Source organism: Rattus norvegicus, chromosome 9 (assembly GCF_021556685.1).
Source record: "Rattus norvegicus strain SHRSP/BbbUtx chromosome 9, alternate assembly SHRSP_T2T, whole genome shotgun sequence".
Classification (NCBI taxonomy): Eukaryota; Metazoa; Chordata; class Mammalia; order Rodentia; family Muridae; genus Rattus; species Rattus norvegicus.
The window spans coordinates 35601415-35627105 of record NC_141542.1 but is presented as its reverse complement, the minus strand read 5'-3'; the positions used below and the strand labels follow the sequence as shown (position 1 = coordinate 35627105).

At 37.2% G+C, this 25691-nt stretch overlaps 1 protein-coding gene across 4 annotated transcripts in view; it reads right to left on the bottom strand.

The window, feature by feature from the left end:
- Positions 1–14825, bottom strand: part of Crisp3 (cysteine-rich secretory protein 3) — a 40693-nt gene extending 25868 nt beyond the window's left edge. Inside the window, exon 1 of one of the 4 annotated variants that reach the window (XM_087567547.1) lies at positions 14669–14825. Coding sequence is in view for 1 of the 4 variants with exons in the window: in XM_087567545.1 (XP_087423671.1) it covers positions 7922–7969 (48 nt within the window). In the remaining 3 variants the exon portion in view is untranslated. 4 annotated transcript variants of the gene reach the window in all.
- Positions 14826–25691: the final 10866 nt, after the last annotated feature.

Genomic DNA, 25691 nt, shown 5'->3' with positions numbered 1-25691 from the left:
TATTTCTTATTTCCATTTCAATTGTTATTTCCTTTCCTGGTTTCCAAGCCAACATCCCCCTAAACCCACTCACTCCCTCCCCTTCTATATTGGTGTTCCCCTCCCCACCCTCCCCCATTACTGCCCTCCCCCAAACAATCCCGTTCACTGGGGGTTCAGTCTTTGCAGGACCTTCCCCTTCCACTAGTGCCCATACTAGACTATTCATTGCTACCTATGCAGTTGGAGCCCAGGGTAAGCCCATGTCTTTGGGTAGTGGCTTAGTTCCTGGAAGCTCTGGTTGGTTGGCATTGTTGTTTATATGGGGTCTCAAGCCCCTTCAAGCTCTTCCAGTCCTTTCTCTGATTCCTTCAACGGGGGTCCCGTTCTCAGTTCAGTGGTTTGCTGCTGGCATTCGCCTATGCATTTGCGGTATTCTGGCTGTGTCTCTCAGGAGAGATCTACATCTGGTTCCTGTCAGCCTGCACTTCTTTGCTTCATCCATCTTATCTAGTTTGGTGGCTGTGTATGTATGGGCCACATGTGGGGCAGGCTCTGAATGGGCGTTCCTTCACTCTCAGTTCTAAACTTTGCCTCCCTATCCCTTCCCAAGGGTATTCTTGTTCCCCTTTTAAGGAAAGAGTGAAGCATTCACATTTTGGTCATCCTTCTTGAGTTTCATGTGTTCTGTGCTTTTAGGGTAATTCAAGCATTTGGGCTAATAGCCACTTATCAATGAGTGCATACCGTGTGTGTTTTTCTGTTATTGGGTTACCTCACTCAGGATGATATTTTCCAATTCCATCCATTTGCCTATGAATTTCATAAAGTCATTATTTTTGATGGAGGAGTAGTATTCCATTGTGTAGATGTACCACATTTACTGTATCCATTCCTCTGTTGAAGGGCATCTGGGTTCTTTCCAGCTTATGGCTATTGTAATAAATAAGGCAGCTGTGAACATAGTGGAGCATGTGTCTTTGTTATATGTTAGGGCATCTTTTGGATATATGCCCAAGAGAAGTATAGCTGGGTCCTCAGGTAGTCCAATGTCCAATTTTCTGAGGAACCTTCAGACTGACTTCCAGAATGGTTGTACCAGTCTGCAATCCCACCAACAATGGAGGAGTGTTCCACTTTCTCCACATCCTCTCCAGCACCTGCTGAAATCGACCCATTCTTAACACCCTGTACGAAGCTCAATGCCATGTGGATAAAGGGCCTCCACATAAAACCAGATACATTCAACTAATAGAAGAAAAGGAGGGGAAGAGCCTTGAACACATGGACACTGCGGAAAATTTCCAGAACAGAACACCAATGACTGATGCTCTAAGATCAAGAATCAGCAAATGGGACTTCATAAAATTGCAAAGCTTCGTGTCTCTTTTATATGTTGAGGCATCTTTTGGGTATATGCCCAAGAGAGGTATAGCTGGATCCTCAGGCAGTTCAATGTCCAATTTTCTGAGGAACCTCCAGACTGACTTCCAGAATGGACCCTGGACTCTGACCCCATAGGTAGCAATGAATATCCTAGTAAGAGCACCAGTGGAAGGGGAAGCCCTGGGTCCTGCTAAGACTGAACCCCCAGTGAACTAGTCTATGGGGGGAGGGCGGCAATGGGGGGAGGGTTGGGAGGGGAACACCCATAAGGAAGGGGAGGGGGGAGGGGGATGTTTGCCCGGAAACCGGGAAAGGGAATAACACTCGAAATGTATATAAGAAATATTCAAGTTAATAAAAAAAATTGCAAAGCTTCTGTAAGGCAAAGGACACTGTCATTAGGAAAAAATGGAAAACACATAGCACTGAGTGCCTCCAAAAAAGAAATTGGAGAGAGCATAAATTAGAAGTTTGACAGCACAGCTAAATTCTCTAGAACAAAAAGAAGCAAATGCACCCAAGAGGAGTAGAAGGCAGGAAATAATCAAGCTCAGGGCTGATATCAACCAAGTAAAACAAAAATAATTATACACAGAAACAAAAAACCAGGAGCTGGTTCTTTGAGAAAAATCAACAAGATAGATAGACCCTTAGCCAGACTAACAAGAGGGCACAGAGAGAGTATTGAAATTAATAAAATTAGAACTGAAAAGGGAGACATTAAAACAAAATCTGAAGAAATTAAAAAAAATCATCAGATTCTAATACAAACCCCATGTTCAAAACCTGGAAAATCTGGATGAAGTACACAATTTTATAGACAGATACCAGGGACCAAAGTTAACTCAGGATCAGATAAACCATCTAAACAGTCGCATACCTTCTAAAGATATAGAAGCAGTTATTAAAAGTCTCGAACCAGTAAAATCCCAGGACCAGATGCATTTGGTGCAGAATTCTATCAGACCTTCATAGAAGACCTCATACTAGTACTGTTCAAAATAGAGCACTACCAAGTTCCTTCTATGAAGCCACAATTACTCTTATACCTAAAACACACAAAGACCCAATAAACAAAGAGAACTTCAAACCAATTTCTCTTATGAATATTGAGGCACAGATACTCAATAAAATTCTTGCAAACCGAATCCAAGAACACATCAAAATGATCATCCATCATGATCAAATAGGTTTCATCCCAGGTATGCAGGGATGGTTCAATATAGTAATCCATCAAGATAATCCACTATGTAAATAAACTCAAAGAAAAAAAAACAGTATGAACATTTCATTAGATGCTGTGAAAGCATTTGATAAAATTCACTGGAGTTCATGTTAAAACTCTTGGAAAGAGAAGGAATTCAAGACCTATACCTAAACATAGTAAAAGTAATATACAGGAACCCAGTATTCGACGTCAAACTAAATAGAAATTTGAAGCAATCTCACTAAAATCAGGGAATAGACAAGGCTGACCACTCTCTCCCTACTTGTTCAGTACAGTACTCAAAGTCCTAGCCAGAGCAATCAGACCAAAGTAGATCAAAGGGATACAAATTAGATAGGAAGAATTGAAAATATTACTGTTTGAAGATGATATGATGATGTACTTAAGTGATGCCAAAAGTTCCACCAGAGAACTACTAAGCCTGATAAACTTCAGCAAAGTGGCTGGATATAAAATTAACTCAAACAAATCAGTAGCTTCCTCTACTCAAAGGACAAATAGGGTGAGAAAGAAATTAGTGAAATGACACCCTTCACAATACTCCCAAATAACATAAAATATCAAGGTGTTACTCTAACCAAGCAACTTAATGATCTGTATAACAAGAACTTCAAGTTTCTGAAGAAAAAAATTGAAGCTCCCAGAAGATCGAAAGAACTCCCATGCTCATAGATTGGCAGGATTAATACAGTAAAAATGGCCAATTTGCCAAAAGCAATCAACAGACTTAATGCAATTCCCATCAAAGTTCGAACTGAATTATTTATAGAGTTAGAAAGAGCAAATTGCAAAATCATCTGAAATAACTAAACACCAAAGATAGCGAAAACTATCCTCAATAATAAAAGGACTTCTGGCAGAATCACCATCCCTAACCTCAAGCAGTATTACAGAGCAATAGTGATTTTAAAAAACAAACAAACAAACAAACAAAAAAACAAAAACAAAAAAAAAGTCTCCTGAGAGAGGCAGTTAGATCAATGGAATAGAATTGAAGACCCAGAAAGGAAATCACACACATGGTCACTTGAACTTTGACATGGGAGCTAAAACCATCCAGTGGAAAAAAGACAGCATTTTTAACAAATGGTGCTGGTTCAACTGGAGGACAGCATGTAGAAAAATGCAAATCGCCCCTTTTCTATTGCCCTGTACAAAGCTTAAGTCTGTGTGGTTCAAGGATTTCCACATAAAACCAGATACACTCAAACTAATATAAGAATAATTGGGGAACAGCCTCAAATACATGGGCAGTGGGGAAAATTTCCTGAACAAAACAATTGTTTATGCTCTAAGATCAAGAATTGATAAATGGGATCTCATAAAACTCATAAAACTGCACAGCTTTTGTAAGGCAAATGGCACTGCCATTAGGACAAAACTGCAACCAACACATTGGAAAAAGATCTTTACCAATCCTACATCCGATAGAGGGATAATATCCAACAAGTACAAAGATCTCAAGAAATTGTAATTCACAGAGTCAAATAACCCTATTAAAAATGGGGTACAGAGCTAAACAAAGAATTCTTAGTTGAAGCCTATCAAATGACTAAGAAGTACTTAAAGAAATGTTTAACATTCTTAGTCATCCGGGAAATGCAAATCAAAACAACCCTTAGGTTCCACCTCACACTAGTCAGAATGGCTAAGATCAAAAACTCAGATGACAGATGCTGGCGAGGATGTGGAGAAAGAGGAACACTCCTCCATCGTTGGTGGGAATGCAAGCTAGTACAAACTCTCTGGAAATCAGTCTGGAGGTTCCTCAGAAAATTGGACTTAGTACTACCTGAGGACCCAGCTATACCACTCCTGAGCATATACCCAAAAGATGCTCCAACATATAACAAAGACACGTGCTCCACTATGTTCATAGCAGCCTTCTTTATAATAGCCACAACATGGAAAGAACCTCTATTGATGCCCTTCAACAGAGGAATGGACACCCAAAATGTGGTACATCTATACAATGGAGTACCACTCAGCTATCAGAAACAATGACATCATGAAATTCATAGGCAGATGAATGGAACTAGAAAATATCATCCTGAGTGAGGTAACCCAATAACAAACAAACAAACAAACAAACAAACAAAACCCACATGATATGCACTCACTAATAAATGGATATCAGCCCAAAAGCTTGAATTATCCAAGATACAGTTCACAGACCACATGAAGCTCAAGAAGAAGAACTACCAAAGTATGGATACTTCAGTCCTCCTTAAAAGGGGGACCAAAAATATTCACAGGAGGGGATAGAGAGACAAAGTTTGGAACAGAGACTGAAGGAGTGGACAGTCTGAGCCTGCCCCCATGGGGATCCAGCCCATATATATACAATCACCAAAACTAGACAAGATTGCTGATACCCATAAGTGCATTCTGACAGAATCTGATATAGCTGTATCTTGAGAGGCTCAGCCAGAGCATGACAATTACAGAGGCGAATGTTAGCAGCAAACCATTGAACTGAGAACAGGGTGCCCATTGGAAGAGTTAGAGAAAAGATTGAAGGAGCTGAAGAGATTTGCAACCCCATAAGAACAACACCAGCCAACCAGAGCTCCCAGTGTCTAAACCACCATCCATAGAGTTCACATGGACAGACCCATGACTCCAGCTGCATTTTTAGCAGAGGATGGCTTTGCAATTTGGCATCAGTGGGAGAAGAAGCCCTTTGTTCCGACAAAACACGGAACCCCCACACACACCCCTCTCCAGAGTAAGAGAATGGCAGGAAGAGGTGGGTGGCTGGGTGGGGGAACACCCTCATACAAGAAGGGGGAGGGGGATGGAATAGGTGTTTATGGACAGGAAAGCAGGAAAGGTGATAACATTTGAAATTTAAATTAAAAAATCCAATAAAATGGATTAATATTTGAAAAGTTTCTGAATCTTTTATTTTAAAGTTTTATTTTTATTTGAGAATTTTATATATTATTATTTTAATCAATTCTTCCCTCCTTTCTTTAGCCCCCTCCCGTACCTTATTATGCCTTCCAAAATTCATGTCCTCTTATTCCTTAATTAAAATTGTTATATACAAACATAATATTAAACCTAGAGAATTCATTTAGTGTTGCGCATATATATATACATACATACATACATACATACATACATACATACATACATACACATGAGTTGTTGGGCATTGAGAAATTATCTGGGGAGCTTCCTTACAGGAGACTTGTTATACCTCTCAGCAGTCATTAATTGCCTATAGCTTTTCATCAATAGGTTGGACCGCCTGGAATTCCTGCATCCATGTTGACAGTTAGGAAATGTTAAACAACTGCTGACTGTTTTAAGCATATTTAAAATAATTATGTCTTAATATTATGCATGACATGTGCAAATATCTCTATATAATTTATTTTATATTAAAGTGATGCTTAAGATGAGGAGTTTCTTGAAAATAATTATGAAAATAGAAGTTGATTCCTTAAGTAAGGAATAAATAGATCTCACCCAACACTAAAGATTTTTGCTTTGTTTTGGCTTTGTCCTTTACTTTCTTTTAATTCTTTCCCCCAACAATTATTTCTTAGGCTACAGTTCAGACTCAGTTGTTGAGCTATATTTCTTAGTGAATTTCTTAGTGACCTCCTTAGTGACTTTGCCTTTCAGTTCTGTTTTAACCTATGAATCTGGAATTTTCTGAAAATCTTTAATGATATAACTATATAAAAACTGTTAATACACACTATATTTTCAAATACTATTTTATTTATTGTTATTTTACTGTTATCAGAATATACAATGATATAGATACAGTTGTATAGTTGTTACTATTAGTGTGATGGACACACAATTACAGAATTTCCCTACCTCTATATAAGAAATTGTACTTTATTTCATAGAGAAAGGCTAACATCAAGATAAATCCTTATACCAAACAGTTCTTACCTTAGTGAAAAAATGTATTAGCAAAATGGAGATACTAAAGATGATCAGTAAGACAAACTACTTCTGTACAGGAAAAGGCAAATGATAACTGAAGAGCATAATACAAAAGCGTCCCATCTTCCATCAGTGATTTTCATATCTACGGTTGTTGTTACAGAGTGTGTATTTCTCTTAACACACACTTAGAGCTTATGATTACCAAGCATCTTAAGCTTTAAGAATTCCCTATGCCTAATATAATTGAAACCATGTTCTGTGATGGGATTTCAGCAATATTCAGAAAACATGAATAGGGCTTAAAATAGATTACACATCGATTTCCCAATGCTGGAAATTATCTGTTTGAAATTCGATGTGAGAGCAAAACAGTTCAAAAAGATATGGCTTCTGGTAGGTATATATTGCTTCAGTGTACAGATATTCACTACAAATACATAAGCAACATTAATAGGACTTGGGTTTAAGTAGACACTGAGTTGGGTGGATAAAACACGGATGTAACATGGGAGAAGATTAGAGAGATGGATAAATACCAAAATAATATATAGGAAAACCTCAAAGAATTAATAAAATTCAAATTTTAAAATAACCTCATTGGGGATCAACTATTATAATTTGGATATCCGAGATGTACTATGAATGGGTTATACTTAATGCTTAAAACAGCAATTATTCTATTAATTACATTAGTAACATCATTATTTCAAGAAAATTTTACTAAAGAATATTGTATCATATCGTGACTCATTGCTAATACTAAAATAATAAAGAATTTTGAATGAGTTCTTTGTTCATACTCTCTATTATGCATAAAGATCTTTACTGTTCATACTTAATTTATCGATCTTAAGTTCCATGAATTCCTAGTCATACAAAGTAGAATCCTGGGATGGGATCCATTGTTGGGCTGCAACAAGAAAGTTTGTGGTGGCCTTCTTTACATTGTTCCTACATTCTAATGTTGCCCAAAGAACACTAAAATAACTGTTTCATGTTTGCTATGAGTAAAACCTTGTTTCCTGTCTTGTCTCTGATGTTTATCACTTATATTTATCATTACATTGCTTAGTAGTGGTATCAATATTTTGGATACCAGCAGTCAACCAATTTTTCTGTCTATAACTCTTTGCATTGCCTTCTCCTTCTGCGCAAAGGCCTAGGCACTGTTTGCAAGACCATCATGGATTTTCTTCAGCTAGCCACAGTTACATCAAAGTCTTGTTTAGTAGTGTCTTCCCAGACAGAGTTTAATTAGAATGAACCAAACATTCTAATCACTACGGTTTATGATGTACCAGGTATGCAATATTCGGAATATATTGACTGAGAACAAATCTTTTTGTATTCAGATGTTTTACTTAAGATTTTAAATAGAACAGCTTTGATAATTTTATACATGATTATTGCATTTACCTCATTTATGACTCTCCTTTCAGCTGTGAGCTGCCCCCAGAGCTCCATTCTCTGGCTACAGCTCTGCTATCCTCCACCAGGCATGCCACACAAGGAACATCTAGGCCTGCTACACCGAGAACATCCAGTTCAAAGCTTTCAACCAAGGTGCTGCTGCACTGGGAAAATCCAGAATAGTCTTACCTTCCCAATATCTGCCACACCAGGAACAAACAGATGACTAATGGCCTGTGTTAAGAACACAGTCAACAAGAACCAGGAAATACGAGGCATCTTCAGAACAAAGCTATCTTACTTCAGCAAGCCTTTCATATTCTAACACAATTGAAGCACAAAAGAGGGACTTTGAATCCAATCTTATAAAGATGATAGATACCTTTAAAGAAAAAAATGAATAAACCCTTCAAATACAATTAAACCGGTGAAAAAATAATAATAAAACTGTTCAGGATCAGAAAACGGAAATTGAACCCATAAAGAAAAAACAATCTGATAGAATCCTGGAAATGAAAAACCTAAAAAAAAAAAAAAAAAGAAAAGAAAAAAGAAACAACAGTCACAAGCATCACCAATAGAATAGAAGAGATAGAAGAGAGAATCTCAGGTATAAATGATACAGTAGAAGAAAATGATGCATCAATATCAGTCAAAGAAAATGTTAAGTCAAAAAAAATTCTTTACACAAAACATTCAGGAAGTCTGTGAAACTATGAAAAGACTTATCCTCGGAATAGAAATAGAAGAAGATAAAGAATACCAGCTCCAAGGTCAAACAAATATTCTTAACAAAATCATAGAAGAAATTTTCCCTCACCTAAAGAAAGTGATATATATAAACATACAAAAAGTTCACAGAACACCAACCAGATTGAACCAGAAAAAAAATCCATCCACAACATAATAAAACACTAAATCTCCAAAACAAAGACAGAATATTGAAAGCCGCAAGGAAAAAGTACAAGAAACATACAAAGATAGATTTTTCTGAATAACACCTGAATTTTCAACAGACTTTAAAACCTACAAGAGCCTGGACAGATGTTTTATAGCCTCTAAGAAACCACAGAAGCCAACCAAGTGTACTATTTTGTGAAAGCTCTCAATCACCATAGGCAGATAAAATAAGATATTCCAATAAAATCTAATCTTAAATATCTATCCACAAATCCAGCCCTACAAATGCTTGAAGAAAATCTCCAACCCAATGAGGTTTGCTACACACAAGGAAACATAGGAAATAAATAATTCCACACAAACAAAAACAATATAAGAGATGTGCACACACACACACACACACACACACACACACACACACACACACACACATACATAAATCACCACGAGCACCAGCACTACCACCACTACCACCATCAACAGAAATTACAATCGTTGCTCATTAATATCTCTCAACCTCAAGGAGCTCAATTTTCCAAATATTAAAAGCAAGGCTAACACTTCTTTCCCCATCCAGCCTCTGACAGTTTCCTCTTCCACAACTCCATGTCAAACTCATAACCTCTTCCTTTCTAATTACTACTTCTATACACTCAGACACAAAACCTTCTGGATCTACTCAATATTACTATATGTATGTGTTTTTAGTACTGACCATTTGAGGTTTGATAACCTATCAGAGGGCACATCCCTAGAGAAGACTGATTTTCCGTCTCTCATCCTCGCTGATCGCCTGTAGCTCTTCATCTAGGAGTGGGTCTGGAATTTCCCCATTCGCAATGGCACATCGATTGTTGGTGTCACTATGCTGAAATTCTTCTGTCAATAATTAAGATTTATTTCTAGGCATTTGAGTGTTTGCCTGGATGTGTGCCTGTGTATTATCTGTATGCAATGAACTCGGAGACTGGACATGGGTTTCAGATCTTCTGGGACTGTATTTGGAGATGCTTGTGAACTTTCATGTCAGTGTTAGAAATCAAGCCCAGGTCCACTGCAAGAACGTGGTTAAGATATTATGGGTTCATCACCATGTTGCGTAGCAATAAAAGCTCACAGTCAGCATGATAGTCATTTGACTTTTTAAGTCTTTCTCCTTTCTCTGACATATTTACTGTGCATGTTGTGAAAGCCTTACCTTGTAGATATAATGTTATAGCTTAGGCATCTCATGGTCTTTAGTGTCCTGAGGCTCCAAATTGCCATTTAAAGAAAGAAAGTTCTTTGTGGCCTGGCTCTGGATTCACCCACACTATCATCCATACCTTTCATTCTCTTCTGTCAAACCCCTGTATTTTTGTAGCTAATTAGAAATCAACGTGCTTACCCCATTTTCCTTTCCCCTAAATTCTCACTCACTCAAGCTAACTTGATAGCCTTTCTCCCCACTGGGATCTTATCCAACTCCTAAAGGAAAATATGAATATTTAACCTATGTTTATATTTTATTTTACAGACGTCTTCTAACTCAGTGACATTTAAAAAATTTGTTTATAATATATGTGTGCCACAATAAATTTATGTGCACCGGGAGCATGCAAAATCTCACAATGGCCAGGGGAGGGCATCAGATCTCCCAGAACTGGAATTACAAGTGAATGACAGCCATTCTATTTAATATGTGTCCATTATTTTGATTGATATATTGATGAAAAATACTTGGTTAAGAATGTTTAGATAAAATTAATGAAGTATGTGTTTCATGTTGAACGCTGTAGTGTTCATGACAGACTGGAGATAAACTTAATTCTCATCCACAGGAGGGTAAAGATAAACTCAAACACACGAAAGTAATGACATGATCCCACTGACATTACAATGACAGTTTTTGGTTAGTAAGAAGATGAGTCAGAAGGAAGAGAACTATTTTTATACTGTTTATTATTTTATCCCAGTACAAGGAACTTAGAGCAACACACCGGAAACCACTAAACCGCAGGCAACATCCCCAACACAAAAGCTGAGTTTCATACAAATTGGCAGATTGCTCTTCCCTGGGCTTGGTTCCAAATGACAAAACATTGCAGGATAACAAAAAGATATAAATCTCTGCTGAATCTTCACTAATCTCCTTGTGCCTGTGTCTACCTCTTCTCATAAAGGTCAACCAGTGACTGCTTTGGCACTCACTTTTATTATCTTCAACCTTTACTTCCTGCATTTGTTCATGCATCAAGGAAACCTTTAACTTATTTGTCTGAATATTGCTACAGCTGGCTCAAGTATCTGTTTGACATGTGAATGTGTTTCTCTAATAACTCACAAATATACAAATGTCACCTGACTCATTCAGTGCCAGTCCTTTTATCTTTGAAATTAATATTTAACCAACTTTCAAGAAGTCTCCTTGGTTGTCAGTACCAAGCTTGAGAATGAAATAAATTAACACAAAATATATTTCTGAAATACTTGTAGTTGTGGTGAGAAGAACATCACTTAGAATCATGCCTTAGAATTTTGTTATTTATTCCACTGCCCACAGAAAATGAACATTTTATTGTAGCCATTTAAAAAAAAAAGATCACCTGCTTACATAAGATCACAGACTGTGATTATAGTTTTTTTTTTTCATGCTATTCTTTTGGGTGAAATCAGACAATGTTATATACACAACTGATGTCTTTGGCCAATGTTGTTCGTGAAGAAAGGAAACTTCTTTTGACTATAGAAATCTGTGCACTCTAATGACCACTTCCTCTCTTCCTGGCCTCAAAATCTTCTGAGTGTCTTCATACTCCTGGCTAGCTTGCCACATGGTTCTATGGTTTTCATAAAGATTCTCAGACTAAGGGGGCTCTTGAAAGGAATTACCCCAATAGAGAATGCTATTAAAATTACTTCTAACTCAGCTTTCAATTCTTGAACTGTTATCCTTCATTTTGTGCCTCAGTCTATTTGGGGGATGCTTACTTTATGTTTCTTTAGTGGCATATCGTCTTTACAGAAGAACTACTGTTCACTAGTAGCACTTTACATTGCTCAGTCATATTGCAGTCCCCCCCCCTCTTTTTTCCCAAAGAAGCTGTTTCAATCACTCACTCCCCTTCCTGTCATGTTGACACAAGTTGCTCATTTTATGGCATTCAGGAAAAGAAAGAAACATACATACCCGACACTGGTTTCTTCCTTCTCCTTCTTTGGTTTAGAGTATAGGATGCTGCTGCTTGCATTTAGGGTAGAATGCAACACCTTTTTATATCTCTAGACACTCCTTACAGCAATTCACAGTGGTGAACTTTATCAATCTTCTAAATGTCCTTTAGCTCAATCACATTGAGACATAAGGTAAACTCTCACAGCTCTTTGTACGAAAGAATTCTAGTGCAAATGACTGTGACAAATGTGACAATAAGCATTTTGTGTGGGAGGAAAATGGAATAATCCTCCAGCACTAAGAAAGTGTATAGGAATGAGATGAGAGTTAGAAATAGATACCATCTGAACTATGCAAATTTTCTTGGTACCTAATGGCTTGCAAACTAAGTCAACATATGTTATATATTTGAATGTTCCTTCTCAGAGAAACTTGTCACTATATTCATGCTCCAGACTTGGAATACGTATCAATCTCCTATGAGAAAAATAAGAACTATAATATTATTTGCAAATTGTGTGATCTATTCTGTTTTGTCTTGTAAAACATGTAAAAGTGCCAAAAGTTAGATTACTCTGCATAGGTAAGCATTCCTTACACATAAATTTAACTCAAAAATCCAATTATATTTTATTTTACACTTATAGAAACTATGAAAAATATTTTCATGTTTCTACTTTATTTTTTATTGGATATTTTTTATTTACATTTCGAATATTCTCTTTCCCAGTTTCCCAGACAGAAGCCCCCTATCCCATCCCCTTCCTGTCCTCTAAAGGAGTTCCCTCCCCGACTGCTCCCCCTTCCTCTACCCAACATTCCCCTACACTGGGGGTCCAGCCTTGGACAGAATATTTCTACTTTATATCACAATATTTTAACAGACTACTTCTTGCCATAAATAATATCTTACTGATTTGTGTTTCTGTTCTTCAAAGTGAAGAAAAATAATTTCATGCATGATTGTTAGAAAGTTTCAACCCAGATGTAAACATGTGGGTTCATGTTAATGGACTCTGTTACATAGTCCATTAGTTAATTATTCCATTTTTCCTGATGAACATTCTTTTGGTTAATTAGGATATAGCAAGAAAGTTACCACTGTTCAGAAAAAAAAGCATATAATATTGTCACACAACAAATTATATGATAACTATTACACATATGTAAGTAAGTTCTGGTTAACATTTATAGTCCACAAATTTGCTTTTATCGCATTCATTAGTAATCTATACACTCTGATGATTTAAAATCAAATTATTTTTATTTTCATGTTTACACAAGGTTAATTTTTAAAATAATATAATTAAAATAAAAAGGTTAATTATTAAATAGTCAAAAGATTTTAAAGATATAAAATCTATCTATATATACATATCTTTCATATATAGAGAAAATATATTTAAATTGTGCTATCATGAGAATCAATATTATAATACAGATTTAAAATAGATCTTAAATGTTTTAAAAAATTTTAGAATGTGAAACTATTGTTTCAGTTGTTTACAAGAAAATAAGACTACAAAATTATGATTACCCCAACTGAACACTCCAATTATTAAGTAAGTCTAATTTTGGGATAACGCGCAGTTTTTGAAGTATGAATTGATTATACTTAGAAAATATTTTTTAAGTATCCGTAGCTTGTAAATTCTTTTTTGTTTGTCATCCAGGTCAATCCAGTACTGTACTTTGTGCATATTTTGATAGTATATTTCTATGACATGAGGGGAGAATCTAACCTTCTTTGAACAATCAAAAAAGAAACAATATGCATTTGTCTCTTGGGAGCGAAAAGGAACACCAAGTGCAGATGATTTCAGACCAAAGAGAAGCCTGGACTCTAAATGAAGGAATCAACACTGAGGGTAAGAAAATTACACTTCATAGGTTACCCATAGTATTAACAATAATGTCATTTGTGTGTATTATAATTATTACCTATATATGAATACATACATAAAAGTGCAGGCACTTCATATGTGAAAGCAATTGTGCAATGAATCCACAGTTTGAGTTGCAACATTAAAAAGTCCTATCTTAACTGCTCATTTATACCTGAATTCATCTTTATTCAGTATAGTGGTAATCTCCCAATGAGGTAAATGAAAACTCTTGTTGGAGTATTTCATTCTTTCCTGGATTTAGAGTTGAGGAAAATGAGCTTGCATATTCATCTGTTATCAAAATATTATTTGCTGGGTAATACTATACAAATCTATGTTTAGTTTCCAATGGGGAGACATCAATTACTATGCCATATTTGGGGTGTATTTACAACAAATTTTAACATCTCAAATACCAAAACTATTTAGATTTTGTTTTTTGTAAGAGCCTTTTAAGTTAATTACTAATTAATTGTTTTTAAATATATTTATCAGCTTTATATCTCAATGTCAGCTCCTCTCTTCTCCCAGTACCCCAGTAGATATATCTTCCCCACATTTCCCCTTCCCCTTTTCCTCTGAGAAGAAGTCTCCTAATCCCCCCTCACCCTCCAGCACATCAAGTCACTACAGGACTAGGCATGGCCTCTCTCACTGAGGCCAGATAAGGCAGGCCAGTTTTAGAAGTGAGATCTATAGGCAAGTTAGCAGATTCAGGGAGAGTCCCCACTCTAGTTATTGGAGGACCTCCATGAAAATCAAGCTGCACATCGGCTTCATTTATTCTAGAGACGAGGTCTAGGCAATGCTCACCCTTTGCTTAATGATTCAGTCGCCGGGAGCTACCAAGGGTCCAGGTTAGTTGACTCTGCTGGTCTTCCTGAGGAGTCCCTACCCAATTCAGTTCCTTCAGTTGCCAATCTGACAAGGCTGAATAAGAAGTGGTGTGACACAGTTCCTGCCCCTGGAGCATCCCTAGGTCATTGACCTTCACATGGGCTGATGATTGCTATTGCCCTGAAGCTTATCTGCTCTCTCTTCTGTTTTACTTTTAGTCTCTCTTTCTGGGACATATCCTCCCCCTTTTATTCATAGATGATCATTCCCACAATAAACTGAACCGATATTTTTCTCAGGAATGATGATTGGAGGCAATCATGGGGCTGTGCAGAACAAGGAACAGGCCTTCAGCTTAGGATCTAGACAACATAACCACAGAGACCATTAAAAACCTACAAGATCCTTTATAGAAATCATTCATTACATGACTTGGCCAAACTTGGAATTATATGAGGAAACAAATGTACCCTCCAGTTCAATGTCTGCTGTATTAATTATCCAGGGTGAACTTGGGGACACAAAGGATAGAGAATTGAAGTAGTTTCAAGAAGACAAGGTATGGATAGGAAAAAAAAGGAGGAATGCATAAAAGACAAGCAAATAATAAGTGGGTTAACCTTACAGTAGGAAAGCTTGTATGTGATCTAAAACAAATTAGGAGAATAAGGTTTAATGGAAAAGAATGGTGGACTAGTGAATTAATGTTTATCAAGAGGTCAATTTTGGACATGAGGCGCAGGAATTGCAAGGATAAGGAAACAAAGATTAAATAATTAAAAGATGATATACAAGCACATAAAAAGTTAGTACTTTGTTCTACTAGCTACTTGAGAGATTGGACATGACAATGCCTAGAGAGAGCTCAGAGGAAGCTGGCTGCTTTACTTGCATAAATTTTCAAACTTTGTAAGAAATTATTTTAACTTTAGTAATCTGTGACCTTTCTGTTCTTACATGAAAATAGTTACTAAAGAGTTCTCTGTTTTCTACTAGGACAACTCAAGAGCTGTGCTCAGCTACCCATGAAGAACAGGCAGTGTAAGTACTATAAGGAAATGTGCTTTTGCTTTGTGTTAAGAAGGCAGGGGTGGTGGGTTAATGAGTCATATTCTTAGAAAATATGTAAATTAAATGATTTCTAAAACAATTATTAACAATGGTTAAGCCTCGATGATGTAGCTTTAGTAAATCAAAACCTGAGTATAGGCTTTCTGGTCAGGAAGAATGATGAGAATGGTTGGACAGTGAAAGAGCTTGAACTGACACCTTATGTCCACTATTGACTCTGAGTTTTTATTGAATCAGCACTGCTCCCATTCAACCCTTTCTCAGGATCCTCCTCACTCTGATGCTGGACCTCAGCACTCAATCTTTCCCCTGACTCTTCCACAAGACACCCTGAGCTCCATCAAATGTTTGACTGTTGGCCTCTGCATGTGCAGAGCCTCTCAGAGGACAGTTATACTAGACTCCTGTCTGCAAGCATAACAGAGTACCAGTGATAGCATTAACCATTGATTCATGGGTCTCAAAATGGACCAGTCATTGATTGACCATTTTCTCTGTCTCTGCTTTGTCGCTGCACATCACATAGAGATAGATACATTTAGAGTGGAAGTTTTTGTGGGTAGGTGGCTGTCCTTATCCCTCTACTGGGAGTCCTGCCTGGTCCATATCCCCCATTGTTAGGAGTTTCAGCTACAGTCATCCTCTTAGACACCCGGGCCTCCCCATGTTCCAGCAAAAAGGACTGACTCCTTTTTTAAGATTTATTATTTTTATTTTAATATGTATTGTTATTTTTCCTGGAGGCATATATGTTTGCCATGTATGTGCCTAGTGCCTGCAGAGGCCTCAGATGCCATGTCTTCTGAAACTGTAGCTAGAAATGTTTGTTAGCCACAATGTGGGTGTTGGGAAACCAACTCATACCCACTGCAAGAACAGCTGAAGAAAACTAACCACTGCAGTGGGTCTTCATGGCTACAGACATGAAAGTGTTTGGCAGAGAAATAATGCCATTGCTGTGTACATCCCTCTGTTCTAAAGACAGAAACCAAAGGCAGAGACAGTGTACATGAACCCCTTTGCAACCCAAACCAACCAGCCTTTGTTATTATCATTATGATTATACCATATTATACATTATTATTGTATATTATTATTATAATTATACATAAATATTGAACTTCTTGACAAAATCTAAAGCACAGAATATGAACTTACTGGAATATAGGTCTCTGCGTGTTTGGCAAAATGGTATTTCTGCATATACCATAGCTACTAAATTCATGAACTCATGGTACATAGAACTACCAAATATTAGATCCCAACAACATTCATTTGGATGAGGAAAGGGCTCAGGAGGCCCACTCCTCTATGAGTTATGATTATCAGTTAAAAGAAGCTAGAATTTCTTCAGAAGTGTAACTACTATGAAGTAGGCCATACTTGAACAAATTAACTCACACTCACACTCACATAAGCAATTATATTTAAAGCCAGTGGGACACACACACACACACACACACACACACACACACAACAGAGAGAGAGAGAGAGAGAGAGAGAGAGAGAGAGAGAGAGAGAGAGAGGTAGAAAGGGTACTTGAGGGAAAGAAAAAGGAGTTCGAAAGAGGGAGGGGGAGAATATAAAGAAATTGTGTGGAAACAACTAAATTTTATCATATGCATATATGTGAAGAATTAGATTAACGTATGCATGTATATTATCAGGAATTATTCTTTTTGAAATTTTCGAAATAAATTTCACTGTTGTAGCATTATTTCCTCTATTTTGAACCTGTGACTGGTGGTATTGACCTTTGGCATTTTCTTCAGAGATCCAGCTAGCTTTAGATGAGAATTCATACAAAGAAAGGACCGTGACTACACAACGATTTTACCTATGCCTATAAGTCACATAATAACAAGATCTTACTATAAGATGGCTTCAGTAGAATCACATGTCAAGTCCCAAAGGAACATTATGTATCATCGGATTTCCCATAAAGTCTCAATGTGAATACACACAAGCATCCATGCCCCTTTACGATTAGCAACAGACTCTAGAAATTCATTGTAACTGGATTTATTAGATTCAATATTTATACCTTTATAATTTGTACTAAGGGGAATCCGTTTGCTTTTTTTTCTATACACTGCTGAAAGATAGATATTGCTACTGGATTTTCTTATATAAAAATGCACTTGTACTTAAGTGGCAGGTCCCCTGCGCTCCAGACACCGCCTGGACCTAAAGGGACTGGATCAACAGTTCTCTGCACCCAAATCCCATGGGAAAGAGTTAAAATTTCAGAGAGGCAGATACGCCTGGGAAGCCAGAAGAGACTACACTTTGCCTACATTTCTGACTCCATAGGAAAACACCCAATGCCATCTAGGACCCCCGTGCATGGGGGCTCCCAGAAAATGTGGTGCAGGGCCTCCTGGTTGCCACCCTCACTGAGAGCTCAAAAGGAGCGCCCCATGAGCAACTTGAGCTGCGGGTCCACAGGTAAGACCAACTTTTCTGCTCCAAGCGACTTGCCTTGTGGATTCAGGACACAGGCCCATAGGAACAGCTGAAGACACACCAGAAAAGCAAGATCTAGATTTAAAATCATAATTGATGATGATGCTGGAGGACTTCAAGAAAGACATGAAGAACTCCCTTAGAGAAACGCAGGAAAACATGAATAAACAAGTAGAAGCCTATAGAGAGGAATCACAAAAATCCCTCAAAGAAATACAGGAAAACACAATCAAATGGTTAAAGGAGTTAAAAATGGAAATAGAAGCAATCAAGAAAGGACACAGGGAAACAACTCTGGATATAGAAAACCAAAGGAAGAGACAAGGAGCTGTATATACAATCATAACCAACAGAATACAAGAGATAGAAGAGAGAATCTCAGGAGCAGAAGATTCCATAGAAATCATCGACTCAACTGTCAAAGATAATGTAAAACGGAAAAAGGTATTGGTCCAAAACATACAGGAAATCCAGGACTCAATGAGAAGATCAAACCTAAGGATAATAGGTATAGAAGAGAGTGAAGACTCCCAGCTCAAAGGACCAGTAAATATCTTCAACAAAATCATAGAAGAAAACTTCCCTAACCTAAAAAAAGAGATACCCATAGGCATACAAGAAGCCTACAGAACTCCAAATAGATTGGACCAGAAAAGAAACTCCTCCCATCACATCATAGTCAAAACACCAAGTGCACAAAATAAAGAAAGAATATTAAAAGCAGTAAGGGAAAAAGGTCAAGTAACATATAAAGGCAGACCTATCAGAATCACACCACACTTTTCGCCAGAGACTATGAAAGCCAGAAGATCCTGGACAGATGTTATACAGACCCTAAGAGAACACAAATGCCAGCCCAGGTAAGTGTATCCTGCAAAACTCTCAATTAACATAGATGGAGAAACCAAGATATTCCATGACAAAATCAAATTTACACAATGTCTTTCTACAAATCCAGCACTACAAAGGATAATAAATGGTAAAGCCCAACATAAGGAGGCAAGCTATGCCCTAGAAAAGCAAGAAACTAATAGTCTTTTCAACAAAACAAAGAGGAGAAAAGCACACAAACGTAATCTCACATCCAAATATGTATGTGTATATATATATATATATACATATACATATATATACATATATATATGTATATATATATATTTTTTCCATTCTGGAAATCAGTCTGGCGGTTCCTCAGAAAATTGGACACTGAACTACCTGAGGACCCAGCTATACCTCTCTTGGGCATATACCCAAAAGATGCCCCAACATATAAAAAAGACACGTGCTCCACTATGTTCATTGCACCCTTATTTATAATAGCCAGAAGCTGGAAAGAACCCAGATGCCCTTCAACAGAGGAATGGATACAGAAAGTGTGGTACATCTACACAATGGAATATTACTCAGCTATCAAAAACAATGACTTTATGAAATTCGTAGGCAAATGGTTGGAACTGGAAAATATCATCCTGAGTGAGGTAACCAAATCAAAGAAAAATACACATGGTATGCATTCATTGATAAGTGACTATTAGCCCAAATACTTGAATTACCCTAGATGCACAGAGCACATGAAACTCATGAAGGATGACCGAAATGTGAATGTTTCACTCCTTCTGTAAAAGGGGAACCAGAATACCCTTGGTAGGGAATAGGGAGGCAACATTTAAAACAGACACAGAAGGAACACCCATTCAGAGCCTGTCCCACATGTGACCCATACATATACATCCACTCAATTAGACAAGATGGATTAAGCAAAGACGTGCAGACCGACAGGAGCCGGATGTAGATCGCTCCTGAGAGACACAGCCAGAAAGCAGCAAACACAGAGGCGAATGCCAGCAACAAACCAATGAACTGAGAATAGGACCCCCGTTGAAGGAATCAGAGAAAGAACTGGAAGAGCTTGAAGGATCTCGAGACCCCATATGAACAACAATGCCAAGCAACCAGAGCTTCCAGGGACTAAGCCACTACCTAAAGACTATACATGGACTGACCCTGGACTCTGACCTCATAGGTAGCAATGAATATCCTAGTAAGAGCACCAGTGGAAGGGGAAGCCCTTGGTCCTGCCAAGACTGGACCCCTAGTGAACTTGATTGTTGGGAGGAGGGTGTTAATGGGGGGAGGGTGGGAAGGGGAACACCCACATAAAAGGAAAGCGGGAGGGTTAGGGAGATGTTGTCTGAGAAACTGGGAAGGGGAATAACAATCGAAATGTAAATAAGAAATACTCAAGTTAATAAAGATTAAAAAAAGCACTTGGATGTAGGTCCCCCAACCAGGAGATTGGTGTCCAGTATGGAATACTTAGTCAGCTTCTAATACACATATCAATTGGGGGGAAAGTTGAATAGACTCGTGACACAGAGAAAAGAGTAATGGTTCCATGCTCCAGAGACTCTCACTGCAATATCTTCTTCACTGTCTCTACAACCCTACATGTTTTATTAAAATTTATAATAGAGAAAACATAGCTCATGCCACTTCTGTCATTGCTTGGTCCTACTAGAAAACTTGCATCCTTTTAGAATTTTGGAGAATGCCACCTTAACCATTCTGGAAAGAAATTCAGGGATATTATATTTGTGACTTCTTATGAAGCTATTAGGTACTGAAGAATATTTTCTGTGGAATATCTAAATGATAAATCTTTTCTTAAAAACTATTTTTGAAATTTGCCAATTAGTTGATTTTTCCATGGAATGTGTATTTCCTTTTTAAATATTTTCATCATTGTTTTCTTATTATTCTTTTGTAACATCCTCCATGGTCCTTTTATAATTTGTATTAAGAAGGGTTCCTGAGTTAGGGATTTAGCAAGCACAAGGCCCTGGGTTATGGTCCCCAGCTCCGGAAAAAAAAAAGAAGGGCTCTTGAGTTCTTTGAGTTAATTTTGTACCTAGCCACTTTGCTGAAGGTGTTTATCAACTGTCTGCATTCTCTGACTGAACTTTTGTGGCTGCTTACGTATATTATTGTATCATCCTGAAAGAGTGATACTTTGATGTCTTCCTTTCCAGTATGAATCCATTGATGTCCTTTACTTTTCTTAATGCTCTGACTAGAAATTCAAGTACTATATTGAATAGAAAGTGAGAGAGTGGACGGATTTTTCTCATCCTTAATTTTAGCGGAATTGCTTTAAGGTCCTCTCCATTTACCTTAATGTTAGCTATTGGCTTGCTGTATATTGCTTTATGTTTAGGAATGTGCCTTGTATCCATGATGTCTCTAATACTTTTAATATGAAGTGGTATTGGATGTCATTAAAGGTGTTTTTGGCATCAAATGGAATGATATTGTCATTTCTTTCTTTCAGTTTGATTATATCGTAGTTTACATTGATGGATTTTCATATAGTAAATCATCCCTTCATCCCTGGGATAAAGCCTACAAGGATCACAAGAGATGATTTTTTTCATAGTTTTTATTGGATTTTTTTTATTTACATTTCAAATGTTATCCCCTTCCCCAGCTTCCCTTCCTGAAAACCCCTCTCATATCCTCCCTCCCCCTGCTCCTGTGAGGGGTCTGCCCCACTCACCTACCCACACGTGCCTTCCTTCCCTGATAGCATCCTACCCTAGAGTATTGAATCTTCACAGGACCAAGGGCCTTTCCTCTCATTGATGTCATAAAAGGCCATCCTCTGCTACATAAGCAGCTGGCGTCATGGGTCTCTTCATGGGTACTCTGGTTGTTAGTTTAATACCTGTGACATCTGGAAAGTTTGGTTGGCTAATATTTTTTTTCTTCCTATGGGGTTGCAAACAGCTTCAGCTCTAATTCTACCACTGGGGACCCCATGCTCAATCCAATGTAGGCTGCAAGTTTCCACGTCTATGTTTGTCAGAATCTGGTAGAACCTCTCAAGGGACACCTATATTGGATTCCTGTCAGCCTGCACTTTTTGGCATCAGCAATCATGTCTGAGTTTAGTGTCTGTTATCAGATGGATCCCCAGGTGGGGCAGCCTCTGGATGGCATTTCCCTCAGTCTCTGTTCCACACATTGTCTCTGTATTCCTCCCTTTGGTATTTTGTTCACCCTTCTAAGAACTAAAGCATCCACTCTTTGATCTTCCTTCTTCTTAAGGTTCATGTGTTCTGGAGTTGTATCTTGGGTATTCCAAGATCTGCTTATCAGTGAGTACATACCATGTGTGTTATTTTGTACATGGGTTACCTCACTCAGTATATTTTCTAGTTCCATCCATTTGCCTGTGAATTTTATGAAGTCATTGTTTTTAGTAGATGAGTAGTACTCCATTGTGTAAATATACCAGTTTTTTTTATCCATTCCTCTGTTGAAGGACATCTGGGTTTTTCCAGCTTCTGAATATTATAAATAAGGCTGCTATGAACATAGTGGAGCATGTGTCTTTGATAGATGTTTGAGCATTTACTGTATATGCCCAGAAGTGGTATTATCCTTTGAATAGAGGACAGCTACTGATTTGTTTGAGTTAATTTTATATCCATCCACTTTGCTGAAGCAGTTTATCAGCTGGTAGGAGTTGTGTGGTGAAATTTTTGGTGTCACTTAAGTATACTATCATATTATCTGCAAGTACTGATATTTTGTTTTCTTCCTTTCCTATTTATATCCTTTTGGCCTCTTTTTGTTGTCTCATTGCTCTGGCTAGGACACCAAGTACTATAGTAAATAGTTAATGAGAGAGTGGGTAGCTTTTTCTAGTCCCTGATTTTAGTGGGATTGCTTCAAGTTTCTCTCCATTTAGTTTGATATTGGCTACTGGTTTGCTGTATATTGCTTTTACTATGTTTAAATATGGGCCTTGAATTCTTTATCTTTCCAAGAGTTTTATCATGAAGTGGTGTTTAATTTTGTCAAATGCTTTTTCAGCATCTAATAAGATGGTAATGTAGCTTTTTTCTTTGAATTTGTTTCTATAGCAGATTATGTCAATGAATTTTCGTATATTGAACCATACGTGCATTTCTGGGATGAAGCCTACTTGATCATGATGGATGATCATTTTGATGTGTTCTTAGGTTCAGTTTGACAGGAATTTATTGAGCATTTTTGCATAGAATCTACTCATAATGGAAATTGGTCTGAAATTCCCTTTCCTTGTTGGGTATTTGTGTGGTTTAAATATGAGCATAACTATGGCTTTGTAGGACAAACTGGATAGTGTTCCTTTTGTTTCTATTATGTGAAATAATTTGAAGAGTGTTGGTATTCGGTCTTCTTTGAAGGTCTGATAGAATTCTGCACTAAACACGTTTGGTCCTGAGTTTTTTTTTTGGTGGGGAGGGAAGGGAAACTTTTAATGACTGATTCTATTTCCTTGGGGGTTATGGTTCTGTTTAAACTGTTTAGCTGATCCTAATTTAACTTCGGTACCTGGTATCTGTCTAGAAAATTGTCCATTATATGCAGATTTTCCAGTTTTCTTGAGTACAGGCTTGTGTAGTAGTATCTGATAATTTTTTGAGCTTCCTTGATTTTTGTTGTTATGTCTCCCTTTTCATTTCTGATTTTGTTAATTTTGATACTGTCTCTGTGTCCTCTGGTAAGTCTGGCTAAGGGATTATCTAGCTTGTTGATTTTCCTCACAGAACCAGTTCTTGGTTTTGTTGATTCTTCAAATAGTTCTTTTGTTTCCACTTGTTTGATTTCAGCCCTGAGTTTGATTATTTCCTGTTGTATACTCTTCTTGGGTATATTTGCTTCTTTTTATTCTAGAGCTTTCAGATGTGCTGTCAAGCTGCTAGGGTATGCTCTCTCCAGTTTCTTTTTGGAGGCACTCTCAAAGCTATGAGTTTTTCTCTTAACACCGCTTTGATTTTGTCCCATGATTAGGTATGCTGTGCCTTCATTTTCATTAAATTCTAAAAGGTCTTTAATTTCTCTCTTTATTGTTTCTTTGACCAAGTTATCATTGAGTAGAACATTGTTCAGCTTTTGTGTGTGTGGACTTTCTGGTGTTTTTGTTGTCATCGAAGATCTGCCTTAGTCCATGGCGATCTGATAGGATTCATGGAATTATTTCAATCTCCTTGTATGTGTCAAGGCCTGTTTTGTGACCAATTATACGGTCAGTTTTGGAGAAGGTAACCTGTGGTGCTGAGAAGAAGGTGTATCCATTGTTTTAGGATGAAATGTTCTATAGATATCTGCTAAATCCATTTGGTTCATAACTTCTGTTAGTTTGACTGTTTCTTTGTTTAGTTTATTTTGATGACACAGCTTGTTGAAGTTTCCCAATATTATTTCGTGAGATTAAATGTGTGCTTTGAACTTTAGTGTAGTTTATATTTTGAATGTGGGTACAATTTCATTTGAAGCATGGATGTTCAGTATTGAGATTTCATCTTGGTAGATTTTTCCTTTGATAAGTATGAAGTGTTTGTCTTTCCTTAACGTTTTGATAAGTTTTTTAAATGTCAATTTTATTCAATGTTAGAATGACTACTTGAGCTTGTGTCTTGTGAATATTTGCTTGGAAAATTTATTTCCAGTCTTTTATTCTGAGGTACTGTCTATTTTTGTCACTGTGGTGATTTCCCTTTTTGGAGCAAAATGCTGGGTCCTGTTTACATATACAGTCTATTACTGTATGTCTTTTTATTGGGGAATTGATTCCATTGATGTTAAGAGATATTAAAGAAAAGTGATTGTTACTTCCTGTTATTTTTTATTGTTAGAGGTAGAACTATGCTTATTTGTTTCTCTTCATTTGGTTTTATTGAAAGAAGATTACTTTCTTGCTTTTCTAGGCTGTAGTTTCCCTCCTGGTGTTGGAGTTTTTCTTCTGTTATCCTTTGTAGGCCTGTAAAGATATTGTGTAAATTTGGTTCTGTCGTGAAATATCTTGGTTTCTCCATCTATGTTGACAGTTTTGCCTAATACAGTAGCCTGGGCTGGTATTTGTGTTCTCTTAGCATCTGTATGACATCTTTCCAGGATCTCCTGACTTTCACTGTTTCTTTTGAGAAGTCCGGTGTAAATATGATAGGTCTGCCATTCTATGTTGATTGATGTTTTTCCCTTACTGCTTTTAATATTCTTTCTTTGTTTGGTGCATTTGGTGTTTTCATTATTATGTGACAAGAGGAATTTCTTTTTTGATCCCAGTTTATTTTGAGTTCTCTAGGCTTCTTTTATATTCATGGGCATCTCTTCCTTTAGGTTAGGGAAGTTTTCTTCTATAATTGTTAAGATACTTACTGGCCCTTTAAGTTGGGGATCTTCATTCTCTTCTGTACCTATTATCCTTAGGTTTGATCTTCTCATTGTGTCCAGGATTTCCTGGATGTTTTGGGTTAGGAGCTTTTTACATTTTGCATTTCCTTTGACTGTTGTGTTAATGTTTTCTATGATATATTCTGCCCCTGAGATTCTCTCCTCAGTCTCTTGTATTCTGTTGGTAATGCTTGTGTCTATGACTCCTGATCTCTTTCCTAGGTTTTTATCTCCAGAGTTA